The sequence below is a fragment of the Paramacrobiotus metropolitanus genome, unplaced genomic scaffold (genome assembly GCF_019649055.1).
Source record: "Paramacrobiotus metropolitanus isolate TYO unplaced genomic scaffold, Prichtersi_v1.0 Parri_scaffold0000160, whole genome shotgun sequence".
Classification (NCBI taxonomy): domain Eukaryota; kingdom Metazoa; phylum Tardigrada; class Eutardigrada; order Parachela; family Macrobiotidae; genus Paramacrobiotus; species Paramacrobiotus metropolitanus.
In genome coordinates, this window is record NW_026570380.1 from 225,411 (window position 1) to 244,512 (window position 19,102).

At 41.6% G+C, this 19,102-nt stretch overlaps 1 protein-coding gene across 1 annotated transcript; it reads right to left on the reverse strand.

Annotated features, from left to right (window-relative positions):
* Window positions 1-455: 455 nt before the first annotated feature.
* Window positions 456-18,601, reverse strand: LOC129600013 (uncharacterized). Its single transcript, XM_055498387.1, has 6 exons — window positions 18,555-18,601; window positions 1,409-1,559; window positions 1,226-1,356; window positions 817-896; window positions 608-763; window positions 456-541 (listed from the first exon to the last, which is right to left on the reverse strand). Exons 1-6 carry the CDS (start codon window positions 18,599-18,601, stop codon window positions 456-458), a joined length of 651 nt encoding a protein of 216 aa, XP_055354362.1.
* Window positions 18,602-19,102: the final 501 nt, after the last annotated feature.

Below are 19,102 nucleotides of genomic sequence, written 5' to 3' on the forward strand. Positions count from 1 at the left end.
GTGCTTGGTAGTTGGTACACAAATACTCGTCTCGCAACTCGCGGTAACAGTAGTAAAGGGCGTCCCGCAAAGCGATTTTGTATTCCAGTTCCCCACTGGACTTCCGGACTGCAGTTTGTGACGTCACGATAAGTAAATAAATTCCGCAAAAAAATTAAAACTAAAAATATACTTTGTATTAATAATTTACAAAAATATTACCATAGTTACTGATTAAATCGTTATTTGTTGACTGTATTTAAATATTTACTCCTAGTTTTCTATAGTGTATAAGGAATCCCTTGACCATTTACTGTACTGTATTATTATTTGATTTATGTACGGGGATGGTATAAAGAAGGTGAAAGCATTTAATAACTAAAGCAGTTTAGACGAATAAAACGATTACGTTATTCAGAATTGTTATATAGTTTTTAAGCACAACTGCAAAATGACAACCAGTAAGTAATAGCTTGTTAGTCATCGTCCGAGGTGCTCATTTCCGAATCGCTTTCTCCCACGTCATCCACGCGCGGGTCATCACGGACTTCCGGATGGTCACCTGACAAAATGAAATAAAACCACAATATTTTAGGAAAATGAATACAAATAGATAAGCTGATCATACCATGCAGCGCGTTCTTAGCCAGGTTTATGGCAATATCCAGTTTGTTCAAAGCAGCGGTGACATCACGTCCGTTCTCAGACTGGGTCAGGTATCGGTCAGCGATGAGAGTGCTAACAGTGGAAATTTCTTGGACAATGGGAAGAAACGCTTCCTGGGCTACAAGAAACTGTGAAATAAAACTTAATACAAGCTAAAATACCTACACTTACCAATGGTCATCTTCTCAATGTTTAGCTTTGATTTGAGATGTTCAAAGCCGTTTATCAGGGAGAGGCAGTGTTCCTTAATTCTGTCGTTATACATTGATACAGTGTTTGACAGCTCAGTCAGTTGTTTCCACAAGGATTTGTACGCCTTGGTTCTGGCCTTAAGCTCACTTTCCGACAGCTGAGCGGTAGGCACAAGTTCACTGGTCGTTCCAATGTGAGTTCGTGAATTTTCTCTAGCAGTTTCGTTTCGTCTTGTTTCTTTTTGTTGTCAGCAATGATGCGTGTAATTTTCTGCGAGTTATGTGGTGGGTAATTTGATATTTCATCGATCTAGTAGCCCTCATCAGGCGATGGCATACTGTCTGGCGGACAGGAAGCCAAAAGAGTTGCAGTGCTTTCCATGTGATACTTTTCCATTGCTTGTGCAACGTCCAACAGCTTCTTCAGTATTACAATAATAGCAGTGAACATTGCTTTCTGATGGTGGTGAATGTACGCGAGGTCGAGAGCGCTCTTCTGGAACTTGCGCACCAGTTTACCCTGTAAGTAAATGCAATTGATAATTAGGTTACTGCATAAAAACGTTTCTTACCGTCTTAGTGCGCCACTCGTCGGACTGGATGTTCAAGTATTTAGTGGTGTCCACCGCCAGCCTGTTTCTATACTTGATGTTGTAGACATTGCTATGGCTGGCAAAATCCACAAAATATTGTGGCAGTTTCGTAGCGGGTTTTTTGGAATCCCTAAAAAAGAAGCAGACGTTAATACATACTGCCATTTCTTTTCAACTTTTACTTAGGACTTAAAACTGACAACTACAACAGTGGGTGAAACTTACAGAATTATTATGATTAAATAACGAATACATAATCGCTGCGCTTGCCAACTGCTTACGTTATTGTACATGTTCATTTAAACAGAATTACTCATAATTGTGCAACACTTCGTTTTGTTTTTTTAGGGTATCATTTGGAGCATTTATCGTTTACGTGCGTTTGTTGTTTAGCACGTAAACGACAATTCTCAAAAAATTCAACCCTTGTTTTTCGGATAATTAACGGGGCAGAGAGTAGTCTGAAGTTAAAATTTGCGGTCAAATTTTTCGTTTAATTCAAAGGTTATTTTGGGAACATCTATCCTTTGCACGCATTTGTTGTCAGCGCGCAAACGACAGCTGCTCCATAAAATACAGTCCTGTTCTTCCGGCTAATTAGGGTATCTGAAATCGGCCAGTAGAAAGTAATAACAAGTAAAAGTTAGCCGTCACAGCTTTATCTACTCGGTTGCCTAGAAAATAAATGTCTTTCTACGACAAACGGAGAAGAATCAGCAGTGAAGGTAATCACACAGCAAACATCGCACTGACATTTATGACTTGACTTGGTTAATTTCACATGTGTTTATATAAGCGCTCTCACACGCAAAATAGTTTACCGAGAAAGATAATGTTGTGAAACAAATTGCTGTGCAGCAAAATGCATGCACAGTATTTTGTTAATATAAACAGTTATAATCAAATGCGTTCACGCAGTTCAAAAAAATACGTGCAAGCATTGTAACCAAACTCCTGGATTTATTGTAATGCTCAATCATGAACAGCCGGACGCTTCCAACGACTCCGGTAAGTGAGACAGATGTGAATTAAGTAACACTGCAAGTCACCCGCACCTTAAATTATAGGATACGCTACGGATTCGGACAGTTCCTTCAGCTTCTATGAAACAGAAGAAGAAATTGGTAACTTTGTAAAAATCCTGGAAAAAAACAATATTCCATATATGTATCATTTTCAGACGATTGCGATTGTACCGCGGAGCAACGCGGTGTCAATGGAGAGTGTCGAATCACCAGCTAAGGAAAATGGAAAAGAAATCCAAAAAGCAACTCGAGCAAAATCTATTTCAGAAGTTGGCAAAGTTCCTGATAAACTTCCTCAATGTGTTCGAATTTTTTTAAACCAAGTATATTACATTTTCCACTATTAAAGACTATGCATGTGGCTTTTTCATCTTTATTGTCATGCCGGGAAAAATCTCTGGCTCGTAATATTTGTCACCAGTCGAATGTCCAATATTTTCAAGGTTTTGTCGTCGCAGCTGACATGAAGCAATAATATTAACGACCTTATAATTTGTTATTCGTGCTCCTTTGTAAACCCGTAGCAATAAGCTTTCGCAAAAGTATTTTGCACAGTTTCGTGACTCGCGTAGTGTGCGTCTACCATTAACAGTAATTTTTCCGTTGCGATATAATTGGCAGTGGAATTTTTTCGGATATAATACGCGCCACAAAAGACAAGAGAATTTTTTAGGATCGTATTCTGTGATAAGGTCTCTGTTCAAATTAAGCTGCTGCAAGTCGATTTGCACATTCAAGTGCGCAGTTGCGACGATATTAGTTATTTGCGCCATGTGTCCAGAAGTTGGTTATGATCTCAGGTTCCAATGGCCTTTCGGAGCAATAATATGTGGGCCAACAATAAGTGGTAAAACACAATATGTTCTTAAAATGCTGAAAGGAAATGCAATGGACGTCGTCCCAACCAGAATAGTGGTAGCATACAGTCAATGGCAAAACTCGTACGAAGAAATTAAAAAGATTTTTCCACAAACAGAATTTGTTAAAGGATTAAAGGACGATTTACTAGATTCGGAGTTTTTTTCTAAAGCAGAAAATAATCTGCTGATTATAGATGATCTAGCGGGCGAAATGGCAAGCAGTGAGTTAGCCACAAAGCTATTTACGCAAGGAATACATCACAGAAATTTGTCAGCAATTTATATCACACAGAATTTATTCAAGCAAGGTAAAGCAAGTCGGGATATTGCCTTAAATACTCAATATATTGTGTTGTTTAAAAATGTTCGCGACAACAACCAACTGGATTATTTATCACGACAAACAGGATTTAAGCATCTAAAAAAAGCGTATAAAAGGATTACTGCTACTCCATTTGAACCTTTGATTTTGGATTTAAAACCAAATTGTCCCGATTATTTGCGTGTCAGATCTCATGTTGTGCAAGAAAAGAAAACGGACTTACAAACAGCAAGAATTTACACCGACCCGAATTTCTGTGCAGTGCCGTCAGCATGACCAAACATTTGAAAGAATTTGCTTCTTTTTTACTGTTTCTCTCGTCGCTCAACCCCAAAGATCGCAGAGCTGTCGCGAATCATTGTAACAAAAAGCATATTAAAGGACTGGAAGAGTGCTGCTTGAATATCGTAAAAAATACCCTAAATTTATCACCAGAAAGTACGCGAATTTGCAGACGCTGGAAAAAGCCGATACGATTATTAGCTCTTCGACGGTATCCCACAAAAGCTAAAAAAAGCGCTATTAACACAAAAAGGTGGTTTTCTGGGTGCAGTGCTGCCAGTTTTAGCAAGCGTTCTGGCCGGAGCGCTAAATTCCTAATTTAAGGTCATGGAAGTACATTATATTGTACCTGAGCGGGATATCAAGAAGCGAGCCGCCGAGCTGACAGTTTTACAGGCTCCACCTGAAGCGAACAACATTTTATCGCTTGGCGATTTGACATCGAAAATCCTTTCAAGTCAAAATTTAAGTGAATGGCAGAAAGCACAATTACTTAGTAAAAATTTAGAACGGTTCATGGCATTAAAGCCCAGAGCACTTCAAGAAGGTAATCCCTTGGATAGTCTGTCTGTAAGTGTAAACGACGCCACAACTCCGACTCCATCAATCTTAACCACACCGTTAACCGAACCCAAGAAAACAAAAAAGAAAAGAGTTCGCGCCACAACAGCATCGTCAAAATCACGCAGAAAAATCAAGAAAAAAACCCTGACAGATATTGATTCGGATGATTCGGATGAATATGATCTCCCAGTGTTTTCATTACCGTCAAATGAAAAAGGGAAACGTGGTAAACGCGTACTGGAACAAACGCTAAACGAAACAAAAATATCGCCCGATAATAAATTCCAAGCTGTAAGCGCGGAAGAAGAGGTACCACGCCGGCGTGGCGAGCGGGTACGAGAGCAGACAAAGTTTTTTATAAAAGGGCAAGGTATTAAAGGCCGCTGGCTAAAGGATCTTTAAAATGCCGGGTTGTGTGCCGGTAAATCTAAATTTTGGACAAGGGATGAAATTGAATTGTGTTTCTTCTTGCTGTTCTGATGACAGTGACGAAAATAAAATAGAAGATTCGTCTAAAGCTGGTGATAAAGCCAACGAGGTACCTAAAATTACTCAGCCTGTTTCCGATGGACCAGCACTATCTCAATCCTAGTGCACTGAGCAGCCTAGGGGGCTCGAGCGGTTTCACAAGAACCTTCCAGAAAATGTTTCCAAGGAAAAAGCCAAAATATTCTTGAAGGGATCGATGCCTACACTTTACATAAGCCTGTCAACCGAAAATTCCGCAGGAATCCGGTGGTCGTCCTAAATAAAAATAGCCAGCTCCAGGTAGATTTGATGGATATGCAAAAGTTCAAAAAGTGGAACAAAAATTATGGCTACGTGTTAGTTGCTATTGATTGTTTTTCTAAAAAATAGAATGCGAGCTAATTAAGTGTAAAGATGGTTTATCAACGGCAAAAGCACTGGAAAAAATACTAGAACGCCTGGGTCCATTTGACAAAATACAGGCTGATAAAGGCCGTGAATTTTTCAATAAAAATGTGAGGGATTTACTCAAACGGAAAGAAATTATGCTATTCAGTTCGAAAAACGATGACATAAAATGTTCGATGGCGGAGCGCGTTATTCAAACGCTGCGTGAGCGCATATGGCGCTTATTTACTAGTCGAAAATCTCCAAAATATTACGATCGGCTACAAAATATTGTAAAGACATATAATCACACTCCTCACACTTCACATGGCTTTTGTCCTGCGGATGTAACTGAAGAAAATTCCCTGCTTGTGTTTAATCGATTATACGAGAAAACAGACCATAAAAAAAAGAAACCAGTATTTAAGGTGAAAGATGTCGTCAGAATTGCAAAGAAAAAGCAGGACTTTGAAAAGGGTTTTGAAACAAACTTTCAGGAGGAGCTTTTTCGAATAGCAAAGGTAATACCACATACACCGGAGCCAGTGTATCAGCTCGAGGATGAAAAAGAGGAACCAATAGTAGGAAAATTTTATGCAAGGGAGCTGACGCGGATTAGAAAATGAATAGCTTGCAATATCAACAGCCATTTTACATCACATTGCCGAGTGATGCTTGCACAGATATTTACTCGAATAACACTGCATCCAGTTGGAAAACCAAATTATGCAAAACAATTTCATTGTCTGGAAAATGGGAAGTTGCAATTGTCGAACTCTATTACCCAAATTCCATGTACAATCTCCCTACAGACCAGACCATGGATTGTTTGCAGGTTTACGATATTGTATCAAATTCGGATGCTAAAACAGGGTTGGAAAAGTTCCTATTTGAGAAAAAGCGCATTACTTTACACGCCGGTAATTATACCAACGAACAAATCATTGCAACAATTTCTTCGCAAATTCCGAAGCTCCTCTTGGCAAAGGACAAGAATCCAAAAGAGGAGAGCCTTTTCTATTGAATTACTAGCTAACAATCAAAAAGTGCAAATTGCAATTAATGCCAATACCGTTATTCTGGCTATTAACAATGAACTGCTGAAACGCATATTGGGGTGTCAGCATCGACAACTGTTTGCGTATTCTGATCCTGCAAATATTGTTGACCTTGCGCAAAATTTTGACGGTTTAAATCAGCTGGAGGAATTTTTCAAGGAAAAGAAAGCTCGACAACAAACAGTTGCGAAAGCAAATACAGTTTCAACGCCCCAACCGCCACCGCCGCCTGCGCAAACACCAGCGCCAAAGCCAGCTGCGCCAGCAGCAACAGCTATATCTGCGAAAAAAACAGAATTACCGTCATCAAAAAATACCGAAGGAACCGGTTCAAAACAAAATACGTCCGTTTCAGAAAGCGTTCAACAACCGGAACGAAAAAAGTCAAAGCCGGCACCGATAATTATCCAAAACTTTTTGTTTACTGCCCAGGAAGCTATAAACGCCATGATCGGCAACCAATCTTTATATATTTATTGCGATGTTGCAGATTTTACTTTGCTTGGTGACACGTATGCGCAAGTTTTAAGAGCAGTGCCTATTAAGGCAACGGAGGCTTTCAAAATTATCACGGAACGTTTTGAAATGCCTCATTATGTTCCACTTTTACGACCCATTTTCGACAATATCGAAGTAACAATTGCCACTGATCTCGGAGACAACGCTAAATTCGCAACAGGAAAATCGATGGTGAAGCTCCATTTCCGACCGGCAAGATACTGAAAATGGGGTAGAAAGCTTTTGCGCCCGATCCGGGATTATTTGATGATTTACTGGGTCATACACAGCTGGGGAGCGGATTTGTTCGATATCGTGGAAGCTATCAAAACGGTGGAGGTTTTGGTAGTTTTCTGCGTGCAGTATTTTCCAAGGTTGCTCGTTTTGTTGCACCAGTTGTAAGGGCGGCAGCGCCGCAGGCACAAGCCGCATTAGCAGCTGCTACGCCTCACTTAAAAGAAGCAGCTAGTACAGCGGTACATGAAGCTGCAAAATCTGTGGGCAACAAAATCGCCCAAGTTCTCGCACCAACTCAACAAACATCTAGCGGCGGTAAAAAAGGAAGAAAAGGGGTATTAAAGAAGCCAACGAAGCGGAAACGCACTACCAAAATTCGCCGTGTCCCACCATTTGATCTTCCTGATTATATTTAGAAATGGCTTCCATAATCGAAGGGTCAGAACCTGCCATTGCTGCAGAATCGCACATTTTTGCCATACCGCCTTCGTTTGCGGACCGATTCCGGACAGAAGAAGAAAGAATCGGCCCCACAGCCGCCATTCCGGAAAATATTCCGGCGGGTGGTGACATAAACTTTTATATAGCTCCTTCATCAAACGCCATGGTTTCTTTACCGGACTTAAGCATAGAATTAGAAGTAGCATTGAAAAAGGATTGCTGATGGTAGTTGGGAGCGAATCAAAGCGACGGATACCTGTGCTCCTGTAAATAATTTGATTCACTCAATGTTTCAATCAGTTCAAGTTTCGGTTGCTAACCGATTGGTCAGCGACTGCGCAATCTATTATCCATACAGAGCAATGTTTGAGTGCTTGCTAAATTACACAAAGGAGGCGATGAATACACAGCTAACATCCTGTGGCTTTTACTTGGATGTCGCTGGAAGTTTTGAAGATTCTGTTAACAACTCAGCCGAACAGTCTCGACTCAGGCTTTTCGCAAAACATGAATACATTCCTTTAAGCGGAAATTGTTTTCGGATATTTTCATGCAAGACAAGCCTTTGATAACTGGAGTTCCGTTACAAATACGCTTTGTTTTACATAAACCCGAATTCTATCTTCGTGATTTTGCGAATCCGGCGCAGGACGAATTTAAATTGTTCATACGCAATCCAAGAATTTTTTGTTCGCCGTTATGTTGGTAAGCAGTAGAAAAATTTGAAAATTTCTGCATAAAAAATCTAATGCATTGCTATTACAGGGGTTCCAGAATACATGAATGCTATAAGCAAGCGGTTATTAACCACAACAGCAAAATATCCTATAGAACGTGTTCTGATGCGCCCGATCGAATTACCTGCCAACATACAAAGCACTGTTTTTAATAACATACACATTGGTCAAGTCCCCAAGGTGCTTTTTTGTGGCTTTTGTCGCAGCGGATGCTTTAACGGCACGAAAAGACAAATCCATTCAATTTTCAACACTTTAATTTGTCTCAAATCAGCGTCGAAGTTGATGGACAATCTTTTCCTAATCGGCCGTACGAGCCGGATTATGCAAACGGTAATTATTTGCAGTGCTACGATGGTCTGCTAGACACTTTAGGACGGCGTAACAGTCCTTTTGGCGCACTGCCTTTTAATCGCGACGAGTATGCAAACGGATTTTGTATTTACGGCTTTGATTTGACGCCAGGGGGAACCGGACTCGGCCCTCTAAGTCTAATCCGTCAGGGTAATTTAGGCATCCGAGTAGTCTTCAACCAACCGCTCAAGCAGCCCACGATCATGGTCACGTTTCTTACGTTTGACGCGGTAATAGAAATTAACAACTTCCGTCAGCTAATTTGTGACTTTACCAATTAACTAAAATGGATAATCGAACAATAACAAAGCTACTTTGCCAAAATCCAAAAACTGAGAGGATATTTCGAGGAGTTTATGCCCGGGATACACTTCCCGAACTGTCCAATGTTTTACCTGCCGCCTACATCGTCAACACGGACAAATCCAGTGGTTCTGGTGAACACTGGCTAGCATTCTATCAGAGCGAGCCGTCGTCCATCGAGTTTTTTGACTCGTACGGACGATCTGTGGAGTATTTTGACGAGATCAGAGAATGGTTAACTGATTTACATGTTGTTTATCAAATGGAACGTATACAACAAACGTTTTCGACAGTCTGCGGTCAATTTTGCATTTTTTTTATTTATAAGCGCGCCAGCGGAGAATCATATAAAGACATTATTCATTATTTCACAAAAAATTACGCAAACAATGATGCAATGGTTTGTCAATGGGTAAACAATCACTTTAACATGAACACAGCAATGTATGCAGAACTTGAATAAAATAAAAAAGCAGCAAATTTTTTTGGGTTTTACATTTCACATTTTATGTCCCTGAGGTAGAAGTAGAAGCAATCAGCACTGTTTTTTTTCGCGTTTTACATTTTAAATTTTTATGGTAACACAGTCATGCTTTACCGTAACACAAAACGCAAACGTTTCCGTCGTCTTAGACACCACCGTCTTCACCACCGTTGCCGCTGTTTCCTTCCTGGGCCTGGTTGACTTCGATAGGTAGTTTCATCTTCCCGTCTCCAATCTCCGAAATCTTCAGCTTCTCCATGGCAATACGCTTGACAGACTCCCACAGGGTATCCTTATGCTGGTCCAAAAACTGTTTGGCGTTAAAACCCAAAATGTCGTCAAATCCGGTAAGTTGGCCCCAAGGACGCAGTAACAACATCATGCCAATGAGACGTTTGCCATTTCCAAGCTCAGTAATGATGTCGTTCATCATTTCTTCCGTTAGATTCAGCGTACCCAGTCCCCATTCACAGGCATGACTGGCTTCACGAACAGTCGGTTGTGTAAACAACGTTACCATTTCCCCGCAACGCGCACAGTTCTCGTGCAGACGGTCAAGCCACATACCATACATGGTGAACGGCAGGCCAGCCAGCAGGCTTGAAAAATCCGCTGCCGTTGGTTCGTTGTGAATCACTAGCGAGCCACGTGCTTTCAGCAAAGCATTGATGTCCTTGAACATTGACAAGTCTTGGATGGTGGTACGAAGTGATTCAAACGACTTTATCCCAAAAGAAACACCATTCTTGGTGGCTTGCATGTCGCCGTTGCCTCTCTTGCAAAATTGGCGGATATTGGCCAGCGCTACACTGTCATAGCTTGACCATACAAAGTAGACGTCGTTTCCGAGGTGAAACAGTGTGGACAGGTTACCGCTGGTTAGCTGTGGATCCCGGATTAAAGTCGTAATGTTGTTGTAGATGAGTCCAACGAGGCGCATGAACTGGTCATTGGTGAGAAAAATGTGTTTCTCTCCCAGCGTCCATTTTGCATCTGGTCCAGGAGGATTGGCAGTCGTAAAGTCGCCAATAATGAACTCCAAGGCCTGGGTGTCACTGTTGATGCGGGTGCAGATGAACTTGTCGTACCCGAACTTCATGGTAGGAAATCCTTCATAGTGGAACGCGATCTTTCCGCTCGCAAACTTGCGCTTTGCTTCCCCAACAAGATCAGTTTTATCGGGTACGAAACCGCGTTTGGCAGGAGGCAGACCAGTCATGGTATATGAGCAGTAAAGGTAGACTAACTAAAAGTGTCAGGAAGAATAATGAAAACGAGTTGGAATCAGAAGCCTGTATTTATATTAATCAAATACTCTAAACACCCTGTCCACAAAATCCGGTTCAGCAAATTGTTGCTCAGCATTTTGCTGTTCTCACTGAGCTTTATAAAACCGTGGAGTATAGAACAGACACGCACGTACGCACGGCTACACGCTAACAGAACAATGGACGGTTTTGCAAGTGCTTTTGGCCCTCGTGGGGATCCGCGCTATCCAGCCGAGAGCGTTGAAAATCGCATTGAAACATTTCGTGGTTGTGGGGGAAAAATTACTTTGGAAGTGGCGAAAGAGTACGCCGAACTGGGCTGGTATTGCACGGGCATCCAGCACCAGATCCGTTGCGTTTACTGCTGTGAGATTGAGGGAACATGTCTAACGGGCATCTATCGCACACCGTGCAAGAATCCATGCTTTGGCAAAGCGGTTAAAGATAACTTCCCACAGATGTGGGTGGAATGCAACGGGGTGCGGATGGATTACGATCAGGACAACATTGAGTACAACCATTCACCACCAAACAATCCCGACTGCGCAAAATATAACACCATGTATGCGCGGGCGTTTTCCTTTGACGATAGACCGTGGCCCGAAGAAAAAAAACACTTGGTGTACAAGCTGGCCGAAGCTGGATTCTACAACTGCGGTGAGCTTTACAACAAAGCATTTTTTCGGCTATCAGATCGACACAAAAAAACAACGGTTACGATTACTGGTCGAACAGTTAAACCAGGCGAAGGGGGTGGGGCCTCGTTACTGCCGCCGACACATTCGGCTAATGTGTCGCACGCGGTAAACAACGTCGACCGGAGCGCTTCGCGCTTCCGGTCGCCCGTTGTTTACAGGACAATGGGTTTTTTTATTATTATGCAGGTCTTGCTGTGCCGGGTATTTCGGTATGCCCGGATGCTGTACGCTGTTTCTACTGCTATGTCTTCATTTCTGGATTGCCCCTGGATCTGGAACCATGGATTGAACATGCCCGCCAATCACCAGCCTGTGCATATCTGATGAATGTGAAAGGCAAACGGTTCATTAACGATGTTATACGAGCTTGCAAGTCCCCTGTTACCGACATTGGAATACAAGGTGTGTTTGATCTGTTTGTCACTTTTACTTTTTGTGTAATTTTTTTCAATAATAATATTATGCAGGTATGACTGTTTTGGAAAACAAAGCACGGCTCGTTGGCTTCAGTCAAGACCAAGTTGATGCCGCAAAGGCTAAAAAGAAGAGTCGTTCCTATTTTTGGGAGGAATTGGAAGAAGCGGTGGAGTTCCATAACGCCGATTTCCTGGAACAAAAGGAGTTTTTGCACTATGCCACCGAAGTACCTGCCGGAGACGATGCCCGCACCGTTGAGCAGTTGAAATGTAAAATCTGTCTGTCGCGGTATGCCAACACGCTGATCAGTCCGTGTAAACATCTGGTCATGTGCGGACAGTGCGCCAAAGCGACCCTAGACCGTGGAAGCCTCTGCCCGTACTGCCGTCAGCCTGTTGAAGCCGTCACGTCACTTTATTTTACTTGATGCATTTTGCTGTTCTGGAAAATTGTGTGTGACAAAATGTTGCACTGCAAATTGTTGCAGTTGCATTCTGCTGATACTATATAACTGCAATACGTTTATTCTGCTTCCTTTTTTCTCTACTTGCTTTCATTCGTTGTTGATTCTTTAAACGTAATGGATAATGGATGATCTTAATGCGTTTGATGGCGAAGCTCTTTGGGATAAAGTTTTAAGTGACTTGGAAATTCAGCTGCAGGACTATAATGTACTTACGACTCCGGCAACAAGCGCTTTGGGTATAATTAAACGCGAAAATTTTTTGTACAGCTGTTGAAATGTAAATTTATTGTAGTAACGCAGCAACAACAACAACAGCCAGAACTACACTTTCAATCAAGTCCGTGGTCTCCACCACCCATTCAGCCGATTTTTAAAGGTTTAGTTATTTTTATCAGCTCGTTCACTAAATTTTAAAATTGAGCATTTCTTTAATTTTATAGATGAAGCAACTGGTGCGGAAATCCGCCACCACGGTATCTACACAATTTTTATTTCTCTGCCAGCAGCAGCAGCAGCAACATATGCCTCAAGTTTCATTTTCATATTGCAGTGGGTGACCAGATATTCCGTTTAACACCATTATATGGCCGCCTGGAAGACTTAAAAAGCAAGTTTAGTGCTTTGTTTGTTTTTGCAACTTATTTTCAAAATAGAGTGATGTTGCAGGCATTGATCCAGTGCAAGGATATATTGCGCGTTACGAATACTACAAGCAGCGCCATCTCTACATTATTCTGTCGCCACATAACACTCTGCAGCAACCTACAGCTCTCCCTGGTGACCAACAACTTCCCGATCCATTACCTATCTCAGATCAATTGCCGTCCGTTTCACCAGCACCGCTTTCCGTTCCGTTCTCTGTTGCCACTACATCTCCAACTGCTGAAGTTGCTGAACCCAGTACATCCGCACTTCCATCATCGTCAAAAAGTAAGTTTCTTATCCTAATCCTAAACTCTTTTTTGAACATTTTCTTCTGTAGATACTGTTACTGCAGCGCCAGCGGATTCTGGGGACCAGTATCCCGTGCCACCTGCCAAACGTATCAGATCAGCAAACGCTGAATCCGTGGACTGGCTCTACCAGACCTTTACTGATAAACGGGACGACAGGACCTTTCGAAGTTACTCACAGTACCGCGATGCGTACAGCATCTTTGTCAGAAAAGGATCCAATAATCCTTTCATGGCTTTCTACCGGTTGCATAAAAAATCCAACGTACAGTTCGTTATTGCCCGCCATAAAAATACGTGGTGCAATGAACTGGTTGTCGGAATGGATATTCTGGAAAAGATTGTAGAATGGACCAATATGCCTGCTTTTGCAAAATACCGCCAAAAGACAGTCTCCGCCTCCACCGCCAATGCGCATCCGGAAACCCTATCTTGGTGCATTATCGACACCACGTCCAATACCCAAGCAGCTTTTGTTCATGAAAACCGTACTACGACTGCCTCCGATGACTCAGCCATGTCAGTACGTATCAGATCTGGCGATACCATAAAAAATTGTGTTGATATAAAGTCAGATGAATTAGAATTTGTAAAGCAGTGTCAGGAACACTTTTCTGTCATTAAGAACCAGTTGCTGTGACCTTTCTGCTTGCAAAAATGCCTCGCATAGCTGCTGATGCTGCTGCTGATTCAATTGATTCTAATAATGATAACGATACTAATGCTGCTAATGACGACGATGTTACGGAAAACCCGCTTCATATAAAGAACTTTTTTGTGTTGAAACCGATAAATGATTTTTACAACCGCCGTTATCAGATGACGTGTAAAAGATTTGCTTGCAAAGTTCATCACCTCAATCATATTCCTTTCGCTGAGATTCCCGATGTCATAACAGCCATTTTGAACGAAATTTTAAATGAAATCCTTACTGACATCCCAGATCACGAACGAGTAAGAATCAAGTTGCATAGCCGTCACCTCTCGTACCCTATTCACACACCTTTTATTCGTCGTGATCAGTTAACCGTTGCGCGACTGATGAAAGAAGTTTCCCGCGTACTCAATTCGAACCAAGAATTTGTACTGGATGATTCTTTTGAGCTGGAAATTCACCATTCCAACCTTCCCGCTGGATCCTGTCGATACGATGTTCCTTTATTATTGCGCAAAAAGCTGGAGACCATGAGGAGCGTAATACCTGTTCGTAATTCAGACAACCTCTGTCTGCCTCGTGCGCTTGTTATAGCTAAGGCCCTCGCAGATGATAATATACCGCTGTATAAACGCTTGTATCGCACCAAAGGACTCTGTACGGCTTCCGACAGAACGCTGCAGACAAAAATGGCAAAGGAACTCGTTGCTAACGCAGGACTGGATCTTCGACAATATACTTTGGAAGACGTTCAACAGTTTCAAATGGCCTTACCGGACTACCAAATCCTGATAACGAGTGTCGACCACCTCAATACGATTGTCTATGCCGGCGAATATGCCTAAAAAAAGATTCGTCTGCTACATCATAATAACCATTTTGATGTCTTGAAAAGCCTGCCGGCTTGGTTCAAAACATCGTACTGGTGCGACCGTTGCAGTCACGGATACGATCATGAAAATCGCCATCGATGCCAATACCGTTGCAAACAATGCCTGCGATTCGAATGTAATCCTGGAGAAGAAAGAATATACTGTTCGGACTGCTGCCGAACATTTTACGGTGAAGTGTTTCAATCATCACCGCGCTGCTGGCTCGGGAGAAAACGGGATTACGGTATGTCAAACGCTTTTTTGTCTGTTCATCTTGCCAATCATTTGTCTCCAGAGCTTTTCGTACCACGGACCACGTGTGCGGTGAGATTTACACGTATTGCACCGTTGGTCACGGATCGATCATAAGCCATCGATGCCAATACCGTGCAAACAATGCCTGCGATTCGAATGTAATCCTGAGCTACTGTTCGGACTGCTGCCGAACATACGGTGAAGTGTTTCATCGCGCTGCTGGCTCGGGAGAAAACGGGATTACGGTATGTCAAACGTCTGCATCTGCCAACATTTGTCTCCAGAGCTTTTCGTACCACGGACCACGTGTGCGAGATCTTTGTGCAAAGAACACGTAGCAAATGACCATGTTTGACATTTCCTGATTTCGATCTCAAGCACGAACAGGCCCAGTTTATTTCGATTTTGAGATTCGGAAACGGGCAATTTTATTCCGAACCTGGCCGTTATCCAAAACGACAACGGCCAGGAATGGATTTTTCCTGCCGACTCGTCCGATATCGGCCGGGATATAACAACAGAATTTTGCGAGTTTTTGTTTTCCGGATCATTTAAAAACTTTTATGTCTTGGCCCACAACCTTCGGGCGTTCGACGGTTTTTTTTGTTCTGAAATGGTTACAAAAAATGGGATAGTTCCAAAGCTCATAATGAACGGCTCAAAATTATGCAACTGGATGTACCTGAATTTGGCATAAAATTTCGTGATACTTTGAATTACAATCCCCAATCGCTCGACGCTTGGGCTCAAGCGTTTGGAGCGACAGAGCAAAAAGGTAAATTCCCTCATCTCGTCAATCGCCCAGAAAATTTTGGCAAAATTATTCCCTATCCTAAGCGGGAGGATTTCAACTATAGCTTGATGAATAACAAAGAAAGAAAAGACTTTATCAAAGGATTTTATCGAAAAGATCGAAGAAAGAAGAAAGGGAAGTACAATGTCAACGAGGAGCTCGTCAAATGCTGCAAACAGGATGTTAACACTTTACGCGTCTGCTCTCAAGAATTCCGAAAGTTGTTCATGGGTATTTCAGGCGGGCTTTGCCCATTTACTTCCGCGCTAACAATTGCAGGTATATGCCATTTTTTCTGGCGCGCAAGGATATTGGAAAAAAACCTTATTGCTATTGTAAAAAACCCTAGTCAGCGCATGCAATCAGTCAAATGTGGTAAATGGTTGTGCTACATTGAAATGACGGAAGGCAAAGCACTTGTAAGGGAACAGAAGATTGGAAAATTTTACGTGGACGGCTATGACGAAGAAGCGGAAATTATTTACGAATTCTATGGCGACTTCTGGCACGGCAACCCCGCAACCACGAAACGCAATTTTGTAAATCCCCATCTCAAGCAAACGATGGAGGATTTGCATGCGGCAACCGTCCAACGGGAAATCGCCCTTGAGCAAATGGGATACTCTGTTATTAAAATTTGGGAAAGCGAGTACGATCAGAAATTGGTAGACGATGAGGATTTTCGTGAAACAATAAAAGATATTCATGTTCACGCACCTCTTCAACCCCGCGATGCTCTATATGGCGGCCGGACCAACGGGACACGGTTGCATTATAAATGCGAGCCCGGAGAACAAATACGGTACAACTAGTTAAGTAAAGATTATAATTTCAATTTTAATGGGAGGTGTTTTTTTAGGTTTGCCGATGTCATTTCGGAATATCCCTGTGAATTCTTGGGAAAAGATATCCAGTTGGCCCACACGTGCGAATTACTGCGGACTTTGATCCAAACTTGGAAAATTATTTTGGACTATTTTACCTGACCATTCTACCACCCAAAAGTCTATGGTTACCTGTTCTACCTTACCGTACCGAAAAATTAACTTTTCCGCTATGCCGGCTATGTGCTGAGACCCAGCAAAATTCTAGCTGTCAGCACACAGACGCCGAAAGATCACTTACGGGCGTCTGGTGCTCTGTGGAAATCATTAAGGTACTATCCCTGGGATATACGGTGGTAAAAGTCTAAGAAATTTGGCATTTTCCGAGTTCTCGCGAAGGTTTATTTAAAGAGTACATCCAGCATTTCTTGAAATTAAAAACGGAAGCCAGCGGTTGGCCTTCTAATGTTAAAACAGAAGAAGAGAAAAAGCAGTATATGGAAGAATTTTTACTTCGAGAAGGTGCATCTATTGACGCCGAGAAAGTGGAAAAAAACCTGGGGCTTCGCGCCCTTGCAAATTTATTTTTTAACAAGTATGTCTTCTGTTTCATTAGGTATACATTAGCTGAAATTGCTTAACGTTTCTATTCTCTTTGTAGTTTTTGGGGCCGACTCGGGATGCGCGAGGATAGATTGTCTACACAGTTCATTTCCGAGCCCAGAGATTTTTACGAACTTTTATTAAATGATGCGTTGGAAATTCACAATATCGAATTCTTCAGTGACACCGTTATTCAAGTTGCGTACAAGTCCAAGGAAGACTTTATTCCAGTTAACCCAAAGACTAATGTTATCCTTGCAGCGTAAGTGTAAATTAAATATAATAAATATGTTCTTTTCAAAAATATTTATTGGTTGGATGATTTAGGTTCACGACGGCCCATGCCCGCCTTCACTTATACAATTATATGGCTCAAGTTGGACGTAACCTGATATATTTTGATACTGATTCCTTAATGTGGATTCATCGGCAAGGAGATCCTGAAGTTCCATTGGGAAACTACATGGGGGACTTAACAAACGAACTAAATGATGGTGAATTCATCACAGAGGTCACCGTCTGCGCTCCTAAATCTGATGCTTATGTGACGAACAAAGGAAAGCATGTCTGCAAAGTTAAAGGTTTTACACTCAATCGAACTATCAAGAAAACACTTAATTTAAATACTTTCACTTCACTCTGGACGACCCCTGGACCTCAAGTGTACCCCTTACGGTATTCTTCCGTGATACGGCGTAATAAACGGACCCTTGAAATTGATGCTGTGGACCAGGTAAAGCGCTTCAAGCTTACCCATGATAAACGAAGGATACTGCCGGACTTGACGACGCCCCCGTTCGGGTACGTCGACGAAAATAACGTTCCTGTTTGATTTTTATTAAGCCCTTGCTGCTGCTGCTGTTGTTGTTGCTGTATTGTCGCTATTGCGATAGGCAGAATAATATCGCCTACTAGAATTATTATCACCAGGATAATTATACAAGCCGCAGCAAGCGCTGTGAGAGCTGGCTTGTGTTTTTTTTGCTGCTCCATTTTTGCAAATAACTCTGGCACGACATCACTGGCGGTTCTGCTGACTGATGACTTAAATAGTATCGATGTCTTTGAACTATTAAATATATTTGATTTTACTGTCTTTTTATTTTGCTTACACTTAAAATAAAATAAAGATAAACAGATGCAAGACTTGGTTGATTTGGTTGTACAGCAGATTGAATATTATTCAGTAGCAGTATATACGTGATAAATTTTGAAAACCGAAATTGATTATCATGAAAAGTAAAAATTATGCTATAGAAAAATGTTTTGCTTCACTGAATATTTTTACGAAATCAGCTTACTCTGTTGGTCCCATTTTCCGCTTTGACCTTTGCTCCTGCTCAGCCATATAGACTTATGTTGTGATGCTAGCACAGTCGTAATGTCAGCCTGCAAATGGTTACACTGATATTTACAGCAGATATAACTGATCAATTGCTATAATACATTAAAATTATAATAAATTATTCAAATAGTTGACAAACGATTATTTAAGGTGAATTTTACTTTGGCGCTTGATATAGCCGCAGTCCGTTGTAATTGTGGTAAATTATCTGCAATTAAGACAGTTTAATGATACTAAAAATAAAATGCGGTAAACTAAAGGTATAGCATTAATTCGGATGTAACAATATTAATATTATGCTAGGAAAACAGAATAATTTGGTTCCGAATATTAAATTGTACCGTCGTAGACGTTTACGCAGTGCTGTGTGTTTGTGGCTAGATGATGTTCCTAATAGTATCGCTATCCCGCATGTAATAACCTGTAAACACATAATTTCAGTCATCAGTTGCATTCGGACTCATAAAGTAGCTATATAATAATGTTCAATAAAAATTAACAAGT